Source organism: Podarcis liolepis (genome assembly GCF_965112155.1).
Source record: "Podarcis liolepis genome assembly, chromosome: 5".
Classification (NCBI taxonomy): Eukaryota; Metazoa; Chordata; class Lepidosauria; order Squamata; family Lacertidae; genus Podarcis; species Podarcis liolepis.
In genome coordinates, this window is record NC_139556.1 from 24,069,953 (window position 1) to 24,090,649 (window position 20,697).

General features: G+C 42.9%; 1 protein-coding gene and 1 long non-coding RNA gene across 6 annotated transcripts in view; both read left to right on the plus strand.

The window, feature by feature from the left end:
• The window catches only part of SH2D4B (SH2 domain containing 4B), an 89,750-nt gene extending 69,565 nt beyond the window's left edge, over window positions 1–20,185 (plus strand). For 4 of the 5 annotated variants that reach the window (XM_083502759.1, XM_083502758.1, XM_083502761.1 and 1 more), the window contains exons 7-8: window positions 12,845–13,065; window positions 19,042–20,185. In XM_083502759.1, coding sequence (XP_083358885.1) covers window positions 12,845–13,065; window positions 19,042–19,134 — 314 coding nt within the window. In that variant the 3' untranslated portion in view covers window positions 19,135–20,185. Of the gene's footprint in view, window positions 1–12,844; window positions 14,685–14,844; window positions 15,191–19,041 lie in introns of those variants that run through there. The other variant, XR_014525919.1, reaches the window with a different exon arrangement.
• LOC310706677 lies at window positions 94–8,654 on the plus strand. Its single transcript, XR_014526049.1, has 3 exons — window positions 94–218; window positions 4,453–4,501; window positions 8,460–8,654. It is a non-coding gene; the product is annotated as an uncharacterized lncRNA (long non-coding RNA).
• Window positions 20,186–20,697: the final 512 nt, after the last annotated feature.

Consider the following 20,697-nt stretch of genomic DNA (forward strand, 5'->3'; position numbering starts at 1 on the left):
GTGATGTCATAATGACCGTATCGGCCAATCAGGAGGCATTTTCATTTTCTTCTAGCTATTGACTATGTAACTGATGTAGTTATAACAGACTGGCAATGAAGTTCTAGATTTAGAAAAACTTTCTAAAGACTTCTCTTCAGACCAAGCTCATTAATTTTGCCTGCACAAGAAGTAAGAAAGTGTGTTGCAGTTGAGACACCCAATTTTATCTATAACAGGTAGAGTGAGCCCTCAGAAACAGCAAACCATTAATATAATTATAATCAAGTAGAGTTGTGTAAAGGCTGGATTGCGGTAGCAGATGCAATGCACAGAGCATCAGAAACAAGGAGATACAGAGTTCTGCTTTTCCTAGAGCTGAGATGGGGAACTTGTGGCCTTCCAGATGTGTTGGACTCCAGGTTCCATCAGCATGGCATGGGGTTATGGGAGCTGTAGTCCAACAGCATAAGAAGGTCCATAGGTTCTCCCTCTCTGAGCTAGAGTTTAGGTATGTTTACATTACAGCTTTTTCTGCATCCAGTGCACACCCACTGCTAGTTTTCGAAGCCTCATTTAGCCACAGCCCATATCGATCCTGTAGTTTCTTGACAAATACTGCTTTTTGATGCATTTCCCCTCAAACCAGCTTCAATTCAAAATGGATGTGGAGTAATTGGTAATGTGAACATTGGAGATAGCTGCCACACGTGTGCATATGACTTTCTGTGTGTGTTGCAGTGGGTGGGAAACCAAACAGTTCATGTGTCAAGTGAAGACATCCCTGACCCCTCTCTGATGTGAACAACAGTGTGTAAATGTGACTTGAAACGCTGCTGGTGTGAACATACCCTATATGACAATCAAGGTATGGAACAGCTGCTTTTAGCTTATGTGCAGATTAGCACAGCAAAATCTACTGCTTTTGCTCCAAATGTATGAGCATCTGAAGGAAAGCTGAGGAAGCAAAAAGACTGCCTTTCCTCTTCACAAACTAATTAGCTGGAACAAAGGCTTTCACAGCTTCCCACAAAGCATAATAAAGGCAGCACCACAAATTACCTATCTTTCTTTGCAAGCATGCACAACACAATATGCACAATGGGCCACATGTTTTAGGTTAATAACTGGTTTCACACTTAGGAAAGAGTTGTGAAGTGAACACCATCTTGCTTGCTTGCTTCTGCATATTGTATTACATGGGCCAAATGATGTTTGCTTAGAACTGAGATCTCTTTAACTTGCTTGGCTGTCAAAGGCTTTGAATCTTTGAATCTCTCTCTCTCTCTCTCTCTCTCTCTCTCTCTCTCTCTCTCTCTCAATGGTCTGTTCTATATGAGTGAAGGGACGCAGGTGGCGCTGTGGGTTAAACCACAGAGCCTAAGACTTGCCAGTGTGGTGTAGTGGTTAACAGCGGTAGTCTCGTAATCTGGAGAACCGGGTTCGCGTCTCCGCTCCTCCACATGCAGTTGCTGGGTGACCTTGGGCCAGTCACACTTCTTTGAAGTCTCTCAGCCCCACTCACCTCACAGAGTGTTTGTTGTGGGGGAGGAAGGGAAAGGAGAATGTTAGCCGCTTTGAGACTCCTTAAAGGGAGTGAAAGGTGGGATATCAAATCCAAACTACTCTTCTTCTTCTTCTTCTTCTTCTTCTTCTTCTTCTTCTTCTTCTTCTTCCCCATCAGAAGGTCGGCGGTTTGAATCCCCGTGATGGGGTGAGCTCCCGTTGCTCGGTCCCTGCTCCTGCCAACCTAGCAGTTCGAAAGCACATCAGAGTGCAAGTAGATAAATAGGTATCGCTCTGGCGGGAAGGTAAACGGCATTTCTGTGTACTGCTCTGGTTCACCAGAAGCAGCTTGGCCATGCTGGCCACATGACCCGGAAGCTGTCTGCGGATAAACGCTGGCTCCCTTGGCCAATAAAGCAAGATGAGTGCTGCAACCTCAGAGTTGGTCACGACTGGACCTAATGGTCAGGGGTCCCTTTACCTTTTTATATGAGTGAAACTGAGGGCTTGCCATGGCACTCTCCTTCCTGTTTACTGCTGAGTTGGAGCAAATGTCAACCAGGAGAAAACCTGAATGGCATTTGCTCTGATTTAGCACTAAAGTGTGGGCTTTCCAGGGGAAAGCAGCGTGGCAAAGGCAAAAGAGCTCAGATCTGTGCTTTCTAGGCACAGAGCAAGTGGAGGTGTGGACAAGCCCTGAGACAATATTGAACAAATCCTGATTGAAATTTGGTAGGGCCATGAGGGGCCAAATAACATTGCCTCATGGCTAGATTATGTTCACAGGCTACCAGCCAGAGATCATTCCCCGCCCCCTTTTCTTTTTACATAGATGACATTTATATTCACAAACCTCTTTTGCTGATAGACACCCCCCCAGAGGCTGTCATGGACTGGTTGGATGCAGAAGAATGGTGGGGGGCACTAGTTGGGGAGCCATCAAGAGAAGAAAGCTCAGACCCCAGTGATTGGTGGTGAGATGATGATGAGTGGTCAGAGGGAGAAGACTGGGAGGAGGGAGGAGGTGTGAGAAGCTGAAGGGGTACCATGGCTTAGTGAGCTGGGAGCGTCTGAGGCAGGGAGAAGTCAGGAATTGGAAGGTGAAGCTGGCAAGTGGGAGGAGGGAGGCCAAGAGGCAGAGGTGACTCAGGCTGTTGAAGAGTTAAGGTCCCTCTTTTCTTTCTTCTTTCCCCTCCTCTGTCTCCCAGAACCAGAAGAGATATGAAAAGGGTGGAGTATATTTAAAGTATACTGTAGTTCCTGTTTTCATAATTCCCCCGTGGATTATGCCCAGTGTTTTAGGAGACATATACCTCCAGCATGGAAAATGCATTTGTATTCCAGCTCATAAGATTACACTATACTTGCGCTCCATTATTCCAATGAAATTTAATTTTGACACAAATTATGAGCAATTTTTCTGCAATGAGGGAACATCCAAAATTATCATGACAACCATTTGTTAAAGTTTTAAAATGATTGTATAAGATGTAGGCAAATGTCATCTTCTTGCTTCTTTCTTTTTGAATTTTGCAACGACTTCCATTTTTCTTTTTCCTTTTCCAGACCATTTTCTCCCGGTAACAGTGCAGATCCAAATAGATAGGCAGCTTCCTATGAATGCTGATGAAATGCATAGGTGCTTAAGAAAGAGCTGAATAAATGAGATTAGGTTTTTGGTGTGTTAGTAATTAGATTTTTTTTCCTGGAATGATGAAAGGGTAGCAGCGCTTTATGATACTACTGGAACAAGGCCACCATTTCATCATATTTATATTGCGGTAACATCTAGTGGCTGCACTTTTGATCAGAGTCCCATTTCATTTGGAACTCTGCATGCAAATGAGTTCATGTCTTTAGTTTACAATTTGGAGGTGGTCTTGAAATATATAGGACATATCAAATGCAGCGATACCCTAATATGAGGTGGCTGCTTCAGTAGCAGGACTCTTTTTCAGCCAGAACTCACCGGAACTCAATTCTGGCACCTCTCAGCTGGGTGCCATTGCCATTATAAGAGAACAAGGGAGGCATTCATGGTGAGTTCTGGCACCTCTTTTTCTAGAAAAATAGCACTGGTAGGGAGAGTTAAGAGGTCAGGGCAAAAGGTGGGCAGTGGAGCTGAGCAGAGACAGAAGTGTTTTGAGAGGGCAGAATGGGGAGACCCATTGGCAAGGCAAGACAGCAGTCATCATCAGAAGCAATAAGAGAACTGAAACAGAGGGAGTGGAGTGTAGTGGTTTAATATTTTGTTGGGAGCTGTCCAGAGTGGCTGGGGCAACCCAGTCAGATGGGTAGCAGTTGTTGTTGTTGTTGTTAGATTGTTAGACTCAGAGCTGGGAGTCAAAGGTTCAAATCCCTACTCCGCCATGAGAAATGTAGTAGCACTACTACTAGTAGTAAAAACAACAATAACTGCAAAAGGGGCAGGTAAATATTTTCATGGTAGATAAATTCAGAAGTGTAAAAAAAGAGAGAGCTGTGTTTCCTGTTTTTCTTATCTGCATTGTGAAATAAATTACGGCTCTGAGATCATGAAATCTTTTTGTGCAAACTGAAATGAAAGACAGAGGAGGGGAGAAATGAAAGGAAGCAGCAGCACAGTTCAAAGAAGCATTCATTTGTGGCTCTGCGTTACAAGCAGTGTGCTGTGAGGAGTAATACGGTGGCCCACCTTTCTTGTGCGGCACAGAGCTTGTTAGTGAACGTGGGGGAAATATTTTGACAGCAATCTGAAAAAGGTTTACAGAACTTGAGAGCTTGAATTCAGGAAGAGGCAGGGGGAGACAATGAGAGTTTTAACCACGACTCACAGCAGTGGGTGTAGCACATCTAATTTGCAAGGAAAGCTGCTAGGGAATTCATTCCTGAGCTGCGGAATTCATTTCAGAGAGATTCTGGTGTTCAATTCGTCCTGACACTTCAATATTATTTGGGCAGATAATTCTGTAGAGGTTTCTGTTTCAGAAATCTTGAGTAACAAAGCATGGGCAGAGCTACAGTGCTCTTTCAACAGGTAGGTAAAAAGTTAAGTCCAGCTCAATCCTGGATGGTTGTCTAGTCAAAGGTGACTATGGGGTTGCAGTGAATTCTGGAACAAGATGGAGACAGATTAAAATTGCAGAGCTTTGAAAAATTGAAAAACAGAGTGCAAGATTGGCTCCATTATTATCAAATAATGGAGGCATACAATCTGGACAAAAAAGTTGGTTTCCAGGTGGAAAAATCAAAATTGGAAACAGAATTGTTAGATCCAAAAATCAAGAATTTGTCAAGAATGTATAACTTGCTGTTGAAATGGAACATTCAGGATGAAATGGTGAAATCAGTTATGATTAAATAGGCACAAGATGTTGGACATAACATAATGATGGCTGACTGGGAACAGTTATGGACCACAGGTATGAAATTTACGGCATGTAATGTCCTAAGAGAAAATTTAATGAAAATGATTTATAGGTGGTACATGACACCAGTCAAGCTTGCAAAAATGTATCATTTGCCCGACAATAAATGTTGGAAATGTAATGAGACTGAAGGTACATTCTTTCACCTTTGGTGGACATGCCCAAAGATTAACATATTCTGGGAGATGATCTATAACAAAATGAAAAAGGTATTTAAATATACCTTTCTGAAGAAACCAGAGGCCTTTCTCCTGGGCATGGTTGGCCAATTGGTGTCAAAGGATAGAACTTTTTTTATGTATGCAACAACAGCAGCAAGAATACTCATCGCGAAGTATTGGAAGACACAAGATTTACCCACCCGGGAAGAATGGCAGATGAAGTTGATGGACTACATGGAATTGGCAGAAATGACTGGCAGAATCCGAGACCAGGGAGAAGAGTCGGTGGAAGAAGACTGGAAAAAGTTTAAAGACTATTTACAGAAATACTGTAAAATTAATGAATGTTAGAAAAATGTTGGAATGAAGTTATATGGCCTTAGTAGAAATGCTATAAGGAAATAAGTATAAATAGATTAATAGAGTATTAAAGGAAAAATAAGGTTAGAATGTGTTAAGATAATTATAGGATAGAAAACAGAGGAAGATAGAAAGGAATTGCTGAAACAATTAATAGAAGTGGAATACAAAAAGGGAGGTGTGAGGAGGTCATTGAAATAAGTGAATGAAAGATAAGATATTGAAACTGTTTGATGTGTTTTAAACTGTTTTTGTTTTGTTTTGTTAGTTTAATGTGTTAGTGTTATGTACTGTTTTTGTATTGTATTGTATTGTTTATTTTTTTGTAGTGTTTAAATTGTTGGAAAAGTAATAAATAAATATATATATATATTTAAAAAAGACTATGGGGTTGCGGTGCTCATCTTGCTTTTGGGGCCGAAGGAGCTCATGTTTGTCCACAGACTGCTTTCTGGGTCATGTGGCCAGCATGACTAAACTGCTTATTGTGCAACGGAACACTGTGATAGAAAACAGAGCGCACAGAAACCTCATTTATCTTCCCGCTACACTGGTACCTATTTATCTACTTGCACTGACATGCTTTTGAACTTCTAGATTGGCAGGAGCTGGGACAGAGCAACAGGAGCTCACTCTGTCTTGGGGAATTCGAACTGCCAACTTTCCAATCAGCAAGCCCAAGAGGCTCAGTGGTTTAGACCACAGCGCCACCCATGTCCCTTTCAACAAATACCAGTCAACTGAGGGCAGAACTAGGGTGTGATGCTTGATGCAAGACTGCTACCAAAAATGGTGGCTCATTTTTTTTATTCCACAAAATTTATATACCACTTACTAGAGCAAGCAGTTTATGCTAGTCTGAAACAGTAATTAAAAGCAAGTTCCATATGAAGAAGAAATCAGGTAAAAAAACCAGTAAATATAAAACACTTTTACTTCCAAAGCCCACACATCTAGTTTACATGCTGAAATTACATGCCTGGGTAGACTTTCTGGAACAACCCAGTTTGAAGTAAATGCCCAAAATAATACAGTTACAGTGGTATCTCAGGTTAAGAACTTAATTCGTTCTGGAGGTCCGTTCTTAACCTTAACCTGAAGTACCACTTTAGCTAATGAGGCCTCCCACGCCGCCACGCCATGATTTCTGTTCTCATCCTGAAGCAAAGTTCTTAACCCGAGTACTATTTCTGGGTTGGCAGAGTCTGTAACCTGAAGCGTCTGTAACTTGAAGCTTGTGTAACCCGAGGTACCACTGTAATATAAGGAGCTCCTCTCCCCCCGCAAGCCAATAACATTTAATCTGATTTTTTAGTGTTATTTCTGCTGCTTTTTGCTGTCTTTTCACGCCCCCCCCATGAAGCACAACGGAAACAACATGAGGTTGGGTTGCAGCCCCATTGAATTGTCATATATTGTGAGCTCACTGGAGAATGTGTGCAGCCAATGAAGAAGCTTATATTTTGAAATTGGGTCCTAAGACAGAAAATGGGAAACCTGCGCCCCAAACCACAACTCCCACCATCCTTGACCTTTGCCATGCTGGCTGGGGGTGATGGGTGTCCAATACCAGGAGGGCCACAGGCTGCCTTTCCCTTTCCTACGATGTGGGATTTTGGGTGCTCCTTTTTGGTCTTGTTTCCAAGCTCTTTGTTACAAGAAGATTTCAGAGCAAATAGACTTGGAAGTGGAGAATTGTGGTTCAGCACAAAGCACAGGAAGTAGGCCGCACAGGCGTTACCATAACCAGACCTACTTTGGAAAGAGTATTTCCCTGACAGCTTCCACCCCCTGCAGCCATACAATTTCCATTCTGAATTTTCAGTAAGCCAGCTTTCCTTACCTTTGATGTACTATGACACTCCCCATCTTGCTCAACCTCTTTCCAGATCCCTTTCCTAAGATCTCCCTCTGTGGTGGCCCTACAACCACCCCAGTTGCATTAAATGGATGGAAAGCAGCTTTGAAGTGAGGGACAGGTCTCCAATCAAGACCCATATAACTAGATGATGCACTAAATATGTCATTGTATTTAAAGTAGGGACGCAAGTGGCGCTGTGGTCTAAACCGCTGAACCTCTTGGGCTTGCTGACTGGAAAGTTGGCAGTTCGAATTCCCCAAGACAGAGTGAGCTCCTGTTGCTCTGTCCCAGCTCCTGCCAACCTAGCAGTTTGAAAGCATGCCAGTGCAAGTAGATGAATAGGTACTGCTGTGGCAGGAAGGTAAATGGTGTTTCTGTGCACTCTGGTTTCCGTCATGGTATTCCGCTGCGCCAGAAGTGGTTTTGTCATGCTGGCCACATGACCCAGAAAGCTGTCTGTGGACAAACGCCGGTTCCCTCGGCCTGAAAGCGAGATGAGCGCCGCAATCCCAGAGTCACTTTTGATTGGACTTAACCATCTAATTGTCCTTCACCTTTTTTACCATTTGTATTTAAAGTATCTAATTTTATTCCTGTTAATAATTGCTCTGGATGCATGGGTGGTCATAACTGGGGCTGTGGGGAGGTTGAGTTAACCCTTTCCCCCCTGGTGCAGTCCTGACAAAGATCTCACCCCTGAAGCTGCTCTTCTCTTTGATAAAGCTCTATTGGCAGCAATGACAACTTCTCTTCTGGGGCAAATAGGATCTTCAGAAGGGGTGATTTTTGGTGGGACAACAGCAGGTGGGGGGTGAAGAGGGAGGAATTAACCCTGTATGGTGTGGTTAATTCCTCCCACCTCACCCCCTGCCTCAAAGCTGTTAATCTAAATGGGAATCAAGAAACATTCAGTGCAGCCATGGCATTTAATATATTGTCTCATATGTCCTGTACTTGAGCCTTTCAACTTGGATTGTGCAGGAAGAATTAAATTACTGCTAAATCTCCAAGGAACTGCCCACACCTAGGGTGATTCACATTTTGAGCACCATTGAAGTTATCCTTGAAATATAGCAGCTTTTTCCCTGGGAATCACTCTCTAATTTATATATTCTCACACCTGGGAAGATTTGTTTTCTTTTACCTTTTATTCATGTCAGTTAAATCCTTATTGCTTGTTCCCAGCTGCAAAATTGTGCTTTTGCTACCAGCAGTACAAGCACGTCTGGTGCGATTTTTTGCGAGCGAGTCTGTGAATTCAGCCTGCAATACCAGCAGATGGTGAATCCCTCCAGCAGTTTAGTTTCTAGGTCCAGCTGTCTTTTGATTCACTTTGCACTGCATTTCAATATATATTAAATAATGCTCCGAGTTAAACAATGGAAGAACTGTAGTATTTGCAATTATAGCCATTCACAGTGCGCTACACCTGGATCAGGGAGACCTGGGTTCAAGTTGTCTCATCCATGGTGCTCAGAGCTGAACAATTGCAGGGAGGGCAGTTTTTGCTGGGTTGTACCATACCAGCGGACAAGCGAGGGGAGGCATGTTTGAAATCTTCAGCACATTAAAAACTGTGATGCCACACCTCTGCGTGTACAAAACAAATCCTTGCAGGGACAAGGATGAATGGAAACTGTCTTTGCTGGTATGTTAGTTCTGTATGCTTAGGAAGGTTTTTGTTGCACATTCAACCATATAATTCCCCCCCTTAACAATCTGAAATTGCCAAGTTTGTTCTGACAAGCTCAGGGATATCTCCCAAAGTGCTGGTGCTTCTCTTAACCATATCCTGTGAGCCAGTAACTCAAAGACTACAGAGCTCTCCAGAGCCTTAAAAACCAGCCTATTGAACATAGTATTTTTAGTGTTCAGGACTTCAGCAAAGAATAAACAAAATTTCAGAGGTGGAAGGCAGCATTAGAAAGCACACCAAGATGGAGATATATTTTGGCCACGAGAGTGCAAATAAAACTACAAATGCTTTCTGCTCAGCTTTTGCTATGAACACAGTTTTGCTGTTTTCCCCCGACCAGTTGCATACCTGGTCTTGTGTGTACCTTTTTCAAAACCAAAGAAAAGAGGAAAACGGTGGGAAGAATGGAAGGGGAGAGGTCAGCGCTATGGATTTCTGCAGATAACATAATATCTCAAATCACACTAATAAAGGCATCAGTGATTCAAAACAGGGAGCCTCAGGAGAACGAGATGGGATGCCAGACCACTTGACTTGAATTCAGACTGTTTCAACTGGTTTTCTACAGATGTTGTTTATTTTCCAATAACTGTCCCGAAGTGAGTGGCTTCTGTAAGCCCCCACCCTTCTCTGTTTGCTTTCTTGTTGTCATGGGAACAGTACAGTATATTTTTTTAAAGCAGAAAGGATGAGGGCTTCCATTTCTCTAATTAACACACACTTGGCAAATGACTGGTTAGATGCAAACTAAAACAAAGAGGTGTGGAAGAGCTGAAAAAGGAAGGTACAGCTCTTGACGATATCAGAAAACTAAACACAGAAATAACAAGAAAGCTTCCTGAGAATTCTTTCCAGGTTTTTTTTTTGGGGGGGGGGAGAGAACTAAAAAAAATATGAGTGTTGCCCTAAGCTAGCTAAAATGTTATACCCATGAAATAACACCTGTGCCTCAGAACAAAGGTATGCTCTGGCAGGAGAAAAGGTAATGTGGAAGCCTGCTATGTTTTCCTTCCAGTGGTGGGTTTGGGGAGGAGGTGAACAGCTTGTTGAAAATGACCGCATTTGGTGGTGTGTGTCTGATAATGATGGCCAGTGAAATGCTGGATGGTTGTCAGCTCAGTATTTCTGTTGTATATGCAGGGTCCAATCTGCTGTCCAGCTGGAATGGATTGCTCAGATCGCGTCAATCTCAGTGGGCAGCCTCAGAAGAGTGACGCTGCAAAGATTATAAAATCAGAGAGCTGGTGTGTGCAAGGTCTTGGATTTGAGCAGGAATAGGGCCAGCTTCAAACTCTATTCAGCCATAAATCTCACAAAATGATTTTGGTTTGGTCACTGTCCATCCACCTAACCCCGCTCTTAGAATTGTTGTGGCAATAAATTGGGAAACACCTGGGTTCCTTGGAGAAAGGGCAAGACGGAGGTATAACAAGTAAAATGCACCTTAAGTTAGAAAACACTGGCATAGTTGCATTGTCCTTGCCACCCTTTCATCTCCTTAGCTATGTGGGTTTTTTGGGGGGTGGGGAGTTGTCAAGGACATCACGATGGTACATCTCATATGACAACACCCTGGACATTCATAAACAAAATCATGTGGATCAACGCAGCCTTTGGGATGATACAGCAGGTTGAGCGAATGAAGCCAAAGGCAATGGGAGCAGAGAAAAGGGGGAAAGATGCAATAGCCAGATGAACTAGGGGACACCAAATAGCGTCAAAACAGCACGTGTGTTTGGTGACGTGAGAATTTTTTCTGTAATTTGCCTGTAACACGCATGCTACTTTTGAACTGAATATTGAAACCGGAGAATATTTGTCACAGCTCTGACATTAAATATGTGGAATACATGTGCATAGATTTGCACATTGCATCCTCTCCAGCTTTAGATGGAATGTACATATTTAAAAGGGAGGTGCGCAGCAGGGAAGTCTACTTCAAAACCTGAGGATCAGCTTTAATATTTCTCTTTACAATATAGTCTTCTTCTGCTTGCCACTCTGTATGTATTCATGCACACTCCGAGCTGGCTGCTTCCCTACCGGTCCAGCTGTGCTTTCCGGATTGCAGTTATCCTTGAGTGAGCATTGCTTAGCTCTGTCTACCCTAGGCACAGGGAACCCTTTTCAATTCATGGACCACATTCCCTTGTGGACAACCTTCTGGGGGTCACATGCCAGTGGTGATGGGCGGGGGGCAGAAGCAGAACTGGGTGGCACAACGGATGTAAATTTTACCTTGTACAACAAGCTAATTTATACATACACTCACATACATACACTACTGGTTTGGAGGCAGGATTCTAGCTAACTGCAGGCTAGAATGCAGTAGCTATATTTTGGTACAGCCAGCCAGCTTTAAATTGCGTGATACGGGGAACGGTAGAAAGGAGCCAAACGAGATAGCCACTGGGGCCAGTTCAGCCCTCTCTAATATCTGTGATTCCAAGAGCTGTTTGACATTTGCCCTGTATGGGCAGCGGTGCATGCTGCTTTAACACAATTTGCCTGGTGGACGAGTGAAGGCTCCCTGATGAGAGCATCACCATTAGAGAATCACAATGTTGTCAACTAGAAAGCCAGCCACTTCGAAAACCCCAGCAGCTCTCTGTGAACTGATGGCATTACTCTTCCCAGTGCAACCCTCTTTACCGAGGACAAACATGCCTGATCTCTCTGTGTGGTGTTTAAACTGAGGTGGTAACCATCAGTAAAAGGAGATACTATATGAGCACTGCCAGCCCTTCCATTTGCATATTCAGAGAAGGCCAGAAAGGCAGAGACGTGAAACCTTACCTATGCAAACAGAGCTCTTATTTCCAGTGTGATTCTCTTTGGCACATGGCACATTGTATTAGAATCTAATGATGCCTCTTCAGACAATCTGTGTCACATGGGGGTTCTATCTATCAGCCTGTGTCCCCCTGCCTTCCTTGCAAATGTGTAACCAGAGTTATACAGATCTAGGTACTTCTTGTGCAATTCTGGAATGTTTAACAATTGACTGCTTTGGTGGCTCTTCATCTATTTATTGTTATCTATTTATTTTTAAAATTTCTATACCACTTTATATTTTTAATAAAAACCTCAAAGCAGTTTACAGCATATTAAATCAATAAAACAATAGCCGGGCGATGTTCCTCTAGCCTCATGAGGAGTCTCTTGAGTAGGGCTGGTGAGTCTGGGCACTGTCTTCTAGGCCAGGTGGAAAGGGCCTTGCAGGGAATGGCCCTCACAACTCACAGCTGGGCAATGTAATTGTCTATTTACATGCCATGATGAAGACTGGCTGTTGTCTTTCCTTCCTGAAGAAAAAAAAGCCCAATTTGAAGTGCTTCATACCACAGTACTGTAATTTACATATGTACTTTCCCAGAGTCTCCAAAATGTTTGCCTGATACTGTAGATTCATCATTTGGACATTTAAAAATTCCTCAATCTCACAATGCTCTTCCACAATTTATATTACACCTCCAGATGTTGTTGAATGCCAACAATAGCCCCGTCACAGCATGGTCTGTGGGAAGGGATGGTGAAAGCTGTAGTTCAACAACATCTGGAGGTTACAGCTTTCCCATCCCTCCCTTAAAAACTATGCCATTTGATGCATTATAAGATTTTATATGAAACAGCCTGCTTCACCTGATGTCTAAATGCCTTTATTTAATGGACTATGCATATGTTTCCAGATCTCTAGGGCAGGCTTCCTCAAACTCAGCCCTCCAAATGTTTTGATACTACAATTCAGATCATCCCTGACCACTGGTTCTGCTAGCTAGGAAACATGGGATTTGTAGGCCAAAAACATCTGGAGGGCCGAGGTTGAGGAAGCCTGCTCTAGGGAATACTAGTTTTTTTGCTGTGTTTTGGGCAGGAATTATTAGTCGCCAGGAGGCCGAAGAGCTGCTGATGAACAAGTCTGAGGGAGCATTCCTAGTGCGGGTCAGTGAGAAAATCTGGGGATATGCCCTGTCCTATCGCCATCAGAGTGGATTCAAACATTTCCTGGTGGATGCTTCCGGAGACTTCTACAGCTTCTTAGGGGTGGATCCCAACCGACATGCCACACTCACAGACCTTATCGATTTCCACAAGGTATTACTTGCTATGGGCACAGAATATGAAAAACTGAACGTGATGGATGAATGTTTCAAAAGGAAGAAGCAGTGTCAGCCCGGGTCTTATACAGAATTAGTCTTTACAGACAGGGCTGGCTCCAGGTTTGGGGAGTGAAGGCTAGCTCTAGGCATGGTGACTGTGGTGGAGCATTATCCGAAGCACCAGATGGCTGAGTCTAGTTACCATTTTCATTTCCCATAATGCCTCAATGGTGCTGTGGCAAGGGCATTGTGGGAAATCAGTATAGCAGTTGGATTCAACTGTCCAGAGCTGGTCCAAGTGCTGAACCTCCCCCTCCCCGAAAACACACACACACACACACACACACACACACACACACACTTGACTGCAGGTTCTACATATTAGGGAGAAATGCATATAAATGCCTATGAAAGGGAAAATAAAATTCAAAAACAACCATTCTAGTAGGGGAAATTGTTTGTAAAAATGTGTATGTTTTGGGTAAGTGTGCACTAAACTGTTGACAAATGCAGTGCAGCCCAACCCATGCAGCTCCTATCACTTGGGAGCATGTGAAATAGCGGAACAAGCTTAATCCTCTCACAGTCTCCATATACATATTAAATCACACTATTGGCTCATTCTCAGCTGCTCCCCAATTCCTCTCATCAAGGTTTTGCACGGCCCTGCTACCTGCGTGCCTTTTTAACTGGAGCTGTCGGGGCCTGAGTCAGAGGCTTTGTGAATGCAAAGCACATCGTCAGGCAGTGTTGATAGAGCTATTTTTCATTCTGATGTAATGCTTCTGGGAGAAAGAAGATGGGGAACCGGTAGTATACATGATATAGCAAGGGACCTGTGTATTTTGTGCAAAAATGGGGAGGGGAAGAGCCCATCCTTATTAAAGTTCTGTGCCAAGGCAATCCGAGTCCCATATCAGGAAAAGCTCAGTTCATCAAAATAGATGATGCAAGTTTATTGATTTTGTGTGATTTCTTTATTCCCCCATAATTCATTATATGGCATTCTTTCCTTCTTCATTAGCAAGCAGGGGCAAGAATTATGAGTGCCCTTACCCTGCACCCAAAGGTTGGTAGTCTCAGTTAGACACCCTCCTTTGATTTCTGAGAACCCAACTAGATAGGCGTTTGTTTGTTTGCTTTGAAAAAGACTAAACAACCAGTCAAGAGTTGGGGGGGGCACGCCCCCCCATTCAGAACCAGTCTTCCCTATGTGCCAGCTATTTGAAATGGGAGGAAAGCTGACACAGGCGCCATTGGAAACTTTGCTTCCATTGCAAATAGCAGGCTTCTGGTTTGTGATTCCAGTTTGTACCATGGCAGATGTAAACGGTTAAAGCTCTCTTTCCCCTATACAGTGTTACCTCGGGTTACAGACGCTTCAGGTTACAGACCCAAATGCTATGGGTCCCCCTTATAAAGGAAAAGGCTGCCTCAGCACACAGTTAAAATGAGTTGTGATTTCCTTATATTCCTCTGTCCTCCTGTTGGAAGGCTTGGGAATTCTGACATCACAATGGTAACCTGGGTGATACTGCATACAGTGGTACCTCGGGTTACAGATGCTTCAGGTTACAGATGCTTCAGGTTACAGACTCCGCTAACCCAGAAATAGTACCTCAGGTTAAGAACTTTGCTTCAGGATGAGAACAGAAATTGCGCCGCCGCAGCACGGCAGCAGCAGGAGGCCCCATTAGCTAAAGTGGTACCTCAGGTTAAGAACAGTTTCAGGTTAAGAACGGACCTCCTGAACAAATTAAGTTCTTAGCCAGAGGTACCACTGTACCTGTTTTTGCGGTGGAAGGGATTGGTCACCTGCTCTAGCAATTGGTTTTGATATTTGTTTGTTTTTGTTTTTAAAAAACTTGCAATGCATATGTAATGACATCACTGTCAGCTTGGCCCGAAAATTTTAGCTGATGTTGTCCACATATTTTCAAGCTTATGTTTGCAGCCACAAAAGCTAGAACAAAGATGGGAAGGCTGGGACCCTTCTGCTATTGTCAGCTCCATTCAGCATGGGCATTGCCCGGGTATGATGGGAGTTGTAGTCCAACAACATCTGAAGGGTCATGGGTCTAGAATCTTGCAGTAAAAAGACCATAAAATAAAATAAAATAGACAGCTGAGATAGCCGAGAAGCTGAATTGTGGACTCAGTCTCACTTTCTGCAAGCTTCCAGATAGGGATGCACAAATCTACCCATTTTGGTTTATCTTAGTTTCTCATTTTTCCAAACTGAATTTTAAGTTCTCCACATTTCTGTTGGTTTGCGATTTTTTGAAAATTGACCAGTGCGAATTTCTCCAAATGTATACATCTTTGTATGCAATCTTACACAATTCATATTTTTGCAGAGCAGTTTACCTTAAATTAATGCATTTTGGTATGCCATTTTCACTAATATATGCATTTCTATGCACAATTTACCGTAGTATACAATTTTTTTTCCTCCATCTTGGCTGGCGAACTGAATTGCAAAATTCAGAGAAGTGTGAATTTCAAAAGAGAACAGTCGTTCAGTTTGAGCATTGCTTTGAAAAGTGCATATTAGGTGGGCTAACCTTAAAATGGGAACTGAATTGCCCTCCTCTCCCACTGCTCCTTGCAGAATCACAGCATGCACACAACCCTGGGCATAGTTACAGAACCAGCGACAAAAAGTTCTACAAACTTCAGATATAGGGACTGCGGCAAGTTCAGTATCCACCTTCTTTCCCTAGAGTCAAGCTTGCACGAAAACTTTTGTATTTCTCTTCCTCCCAGCTTGCTCATCATAGGCAATAAGAGCACAAGAAAAGCCCATCCATCCAGGGAGGAAGCACAGGGACACCTGTCAAAAGCAAAACGTCCATTAGCCTCTGACATTCAAAATAAAATAGATTGGGATGTCCCCCGATGAGAAAAATCAATGGCTGCAGCTATGACAAGCTTGTTAGAGGACTTGCTTGGCCCCTGAAGTGAGCAAGCAAGTCTCGCTTAATTGTCTGTGGTCAAATGGGAAAGAGATTTAACAGTGCCGTCTTGGGATGTTGCCCCTTCCTTATCTCCCCAGCCACTAACTCCGGTGCCTTTTTCATCTGAGTGCACTCTTAACGATAAATACAGGAAAAAAAGTCAGAGCCAGCTGTGGTAATGGCAGAAAAATGCAATGGTATACAGGCACCAGCCAGTCTACCTGCTATTATTAAATCTTATATATAGAGAGAGAGAGAGAAAGAGAGAGAGAGAGAGAGTTTATAAAGACCCCAAAGTCAAGTTCATGTACATTTAAACACAATGCAGAAAATGCTACAGGTAGCCCTCCTGAACCAATGATGTGCAGGTTTGTAGATACAGTGGTACCTCGGGTTACAGACACTTCAGGTTACAGACTCCGCTAACCCAGAAATAGTACCTCGATTTAAGAACTTTGCTTCAGGATGAGAACAGAAATCGTGTGGCGGTGGTGCGGTGGCAGTGGGAGGCCCCATTAGCTAAAGTGGTACCTCAGGTTAATAACAGTTTCAGATTAAGAATGGACCTCCAGAACAAATTAAGTTCTTAACCCGAGGTACCACTGTACATTGGTTTTGTATGTGGATATCCTTCAGATGTGTTCTAAAAGCACTTTGCAGAAGCAGGGTTGTGGTTAGGGTCATCAGTGGCTGCGTACACACACTTAAAGCACATTTGCCCACCACCTAGAATCCAGAGAACTATGGTTTGTTAGGAGTGCTGGGAACTGTAGCACTATGAGAGGTATACTACATTTCCTGGAATTCTTTGGAGGAAAGATGTTCTTGAAATGTATGGTGTGTACGTAGCCATTGCCAGAACTGAGAGACTCTAGTCCTTTGCCTGCCTCAGATCTACAATCCAGAGTTCCACAGGGAGAGGGAATGGCTCTTAAACCAGTTTGCCAATGGCACAAATGCATGCCCTCAGTCCCTCATGTCAGTTTTAGATACATAAAGAGCAAAAGATTGTGTTTCCGGCAACCCACCACCATGACAACACTGGGGTAGGGGAAGGAATTCTGCCCTTTAGTCTCCCTCAGCAGCTGGAAGAGCACTTTATTTCCTGATGTCATTGTGGAGTGCCACAGCATTAAGAACAGGAGATTAATCTGTGGGGACTAGCAAGTGACTTTCTGTGGCTTGTCAGGCCAGAGGTGGTCTGTGAACTAGCTAGGCCTGTCACAGAGACATAGCTTCACCATGGAGCCAAGAAAGGGATCCATATTACACCAGGCAGCTGTGATCATTGTGCCAGGGTCAAGAGTGGCTCTTCTGGGCCATACAATTACATTTGCAGTGTATTCGTGTAACTTGACTCCAGTTATCCAGAAACTACGCTAGAGAAGAAGGAACTCTTTTACAAGACCCTTGGCATCCTGACATAGGATTGCCTCTTTCTCCATGAAAGTCAGTTTTGCTACTGATTTCAATAGGCTACACCCTTTTGTCTTTGTTTTTTTCCAGGGCCAGATTTAGGTTTGATGAGGCCCTAAGCTATTGAAGATAATGGGGCCCTTTTTATGTCCAGCTGTCCTTTGTCAACAACAAATTGTCATTTTTTGTGTGTTCAATATATGCTATATGGTAATTTGTGGACCTAATAGGTATCTAAAGACATTTGCCCATAACAAAATATGTATTTTATCAAAGTACATCCAGTTTTTTCCCCTTTAAATTTTTCGGGGGCCTCCAAGAGAGTGGGGCCCTAAGCTATAGCTTGTTTAGCTTATACGTAAATCTGGCCCTGGGCTTTTCTGATCTCTGGTTTTGGTTGTGTGTGCATGCACAATATATATTTGAACAAAACAAACTATACCCCCCCTCCTGTGCACACACACAGACACACAGAGACAAAACCTTTTCAGTTCTCTTGAAGCATCTTAATGTACCAGACATGGCAAAAAGTGAATCTTCAATGAGTAATGGCCTGTAAGCTAGGGCTGTCGAAAATAGATTCATTTTAGAAATGTTTCAGATGATTGCTGTTTATGTATAAGCATCAGATGATCTAGATACAAGTGATTCAATTGCAAACAGGCAGCAGGCAAGAGAACATGCATTTAAAAGGAGGTGGGGCTGGCAGAGGGTGGGGAGGAAGAAACTCATATCCAAGGCAAAGATGAATAGGAATGGGTGAATAATGCATCCTTCGACTTCTGCATGATTAGACAGTGCCACATCCTAGATGGAGAAAGATAATAGCTGCTATTTCCAGACTGAAAACAAACAGTGGTAAGTATGTACATGAGCACCAGCGAGTCTCTTCTCATTGAGCTGAGCTGAGCTGGAATGATTAATCATCCTAGCCGTGGTCCCACCTGCATCCCATGTTTATTTGTTTAGCATGGAGGTAATGAGGTTTTCACGTGAACCTTAGGAGCTGTGCTACACGATTAGCAGGCCGTTAATGACACAGCCCCTGCTTAACTGCAGCACCTCAAACTTCAGGTGAGGGATTAAATGCTCGAATGGTCCCTCATCTCAAAAATGACAACAACATAAAACTTGCCAGTTAAGCTTTCTCCCCAACATGCTAGCTCTGTGTGTGTAGGGAGAGCTTTTTTTATCATCTATTTTAATATCGGAGTGCATTTGAACACCCAGTTGCTATGTCAGAAATAGTTCGCTGCAGTTATAGATACATTATATCAGTCTGCTAATCATGTGGCTGTGAGTCTGTGCATTCCCTCTTTCCTCTTTAGAAAAAAATCCCTTGCTGAGCTGTTAGAAGGCAGAACAGGATGATTAATCATGAAGATCTCCCTCTTCCCCCCACCCCAGATATTAAACACCATGCTAATATGTCTCCTGTCAACTGGTTTAATATGAACCATCAAAAGAATTAAAACACTTTACAGCATGAACCTAGATGTGCTTATGGGACTTCATAAGTGCAGTATATAGTAAGCCATATAGTCATTTCAACATGATTATTTTTCACACTGATGATGCAATTTATTTTCTCTTTCTAGGAAGAAATAATCACATCCTCTGGCGGAGAGTTGCTTCTGGAGCCCTGCAGACAAACAAAGAACCCACCTGATTATAGCCCTTTATTTGAATGACTGTGGAGACTATAGTAAATATTTCTGGAGAACAGAAATAATGAGTGAAATGACTCCACCTTGAGATATAAGATAGCAGCTTATCACCAGCTAATGAATGGCAAATGTTAACCAAGAAAAAGTATTATGTAGGCAATCCAATTTTTAATTCGCAGCCATTATTTATCTTATTAGCCATTTAAAACTGGAAGCATGAGAAAGCAATTCCTCTACAATTGTTCTTCAGAATAGGGTTAAACCACCAGTGATGATCAAAAATCACCCCCCACAAAAATTTCCCTAATAGCTGTAGCAAAAGAGATGGTTGGTAATGGAACTTATTTAGCATATAGTGAGTTGTGGAATTCTCAAAATGGTAGGATTCAGGAGCTAGATGTATGCGACTGAAAAAGATGCAGATTAATGGTATGGCTATGTAGTGATAGGTCTTTTCTAGTCTTCAAACGATGCATGATGTTAGCAGCCCCATTTGCTTAAACCTCGTCTTCCCCAGGTATGCATAAAGTGGGAGTCTGATTTTTATTTTTACCTCAGTAAGGAGAGCAAAACCATCCTTGCACCCACCACTTTCCTTCCCATAACCTTTCTTCCAGCCAAGCTCAATTCTGGCATCACAGCTTGGTTGAAGAGAAAGGTATTGGGGGTGGAGTCAAAGGTAAGCTATGGGGAAGGGGTTAAGTACCCCCAATCATAGGGGCAGCTCCTGGCTGAAACCAAGTGGCAGTGGCTGTTACATGTGCCTTGAGCCTATACAGAGAGTGGAAAGGGAGACCACCGTTTATACATTTCACAGTCCTTTAGCAGGGGTGTTACAGCCATTAGACCCTCCTCCCCTTTCCCAGAATGACTTCCTCACACTGCTTGCCTACCATCCCATTATAAAGAGGGATTTCCCTTTCAACAGGCCTTGACTTGTATGCAGGATTGAATTGTCAAGTGTAAAAGTGTACATATTGCCACCTGGCAAATATTGGAGGATAAAACATACTGACTTCTAAGTTGCACTCATTACCAACTTTTTATAAGGCACAATAAACACTTGTGAAACATCGACATGTTATGGATATTTTTGCTTTTGCTTTTATTTAGCTAGGAAAATCTCTTCCTTCTGTCCCTCTTTGTTTTCAATAACAAGCCTATATGGGCAACTATACTCATGCATTTTTATACTTTGTACCAAGCCTCAGTTATGATGACAAATAACATTATGACTGTGTGATACTTTGGTGAGTTTTTCATTGGAATATGAAAGGATCTGATTTATTTCCATCTTCTCCCCTCCTCAGATTTACCCTATAAAAATTGTTAGAACAATCTGACTATTAAAAACTGAGAAAATAATAAGACTAAAACACTGGCAGCACAAATGCAGAGAAAGGACTGACACTGCAGCCTAAAAGATAGCAGGAAAAAGGGCTTTAGCTTGTTTTCTAAAAAGTCATCAGCAGGAACTAACATTTTGGACTTCCAAGGGAAGGCGTTTGACAAGGGAGGGGTCACTACAAAGAAGACCCTTATTCTGCCACACAGCCTAAATCTGGACAAGAAATGCACCTTCAGCAA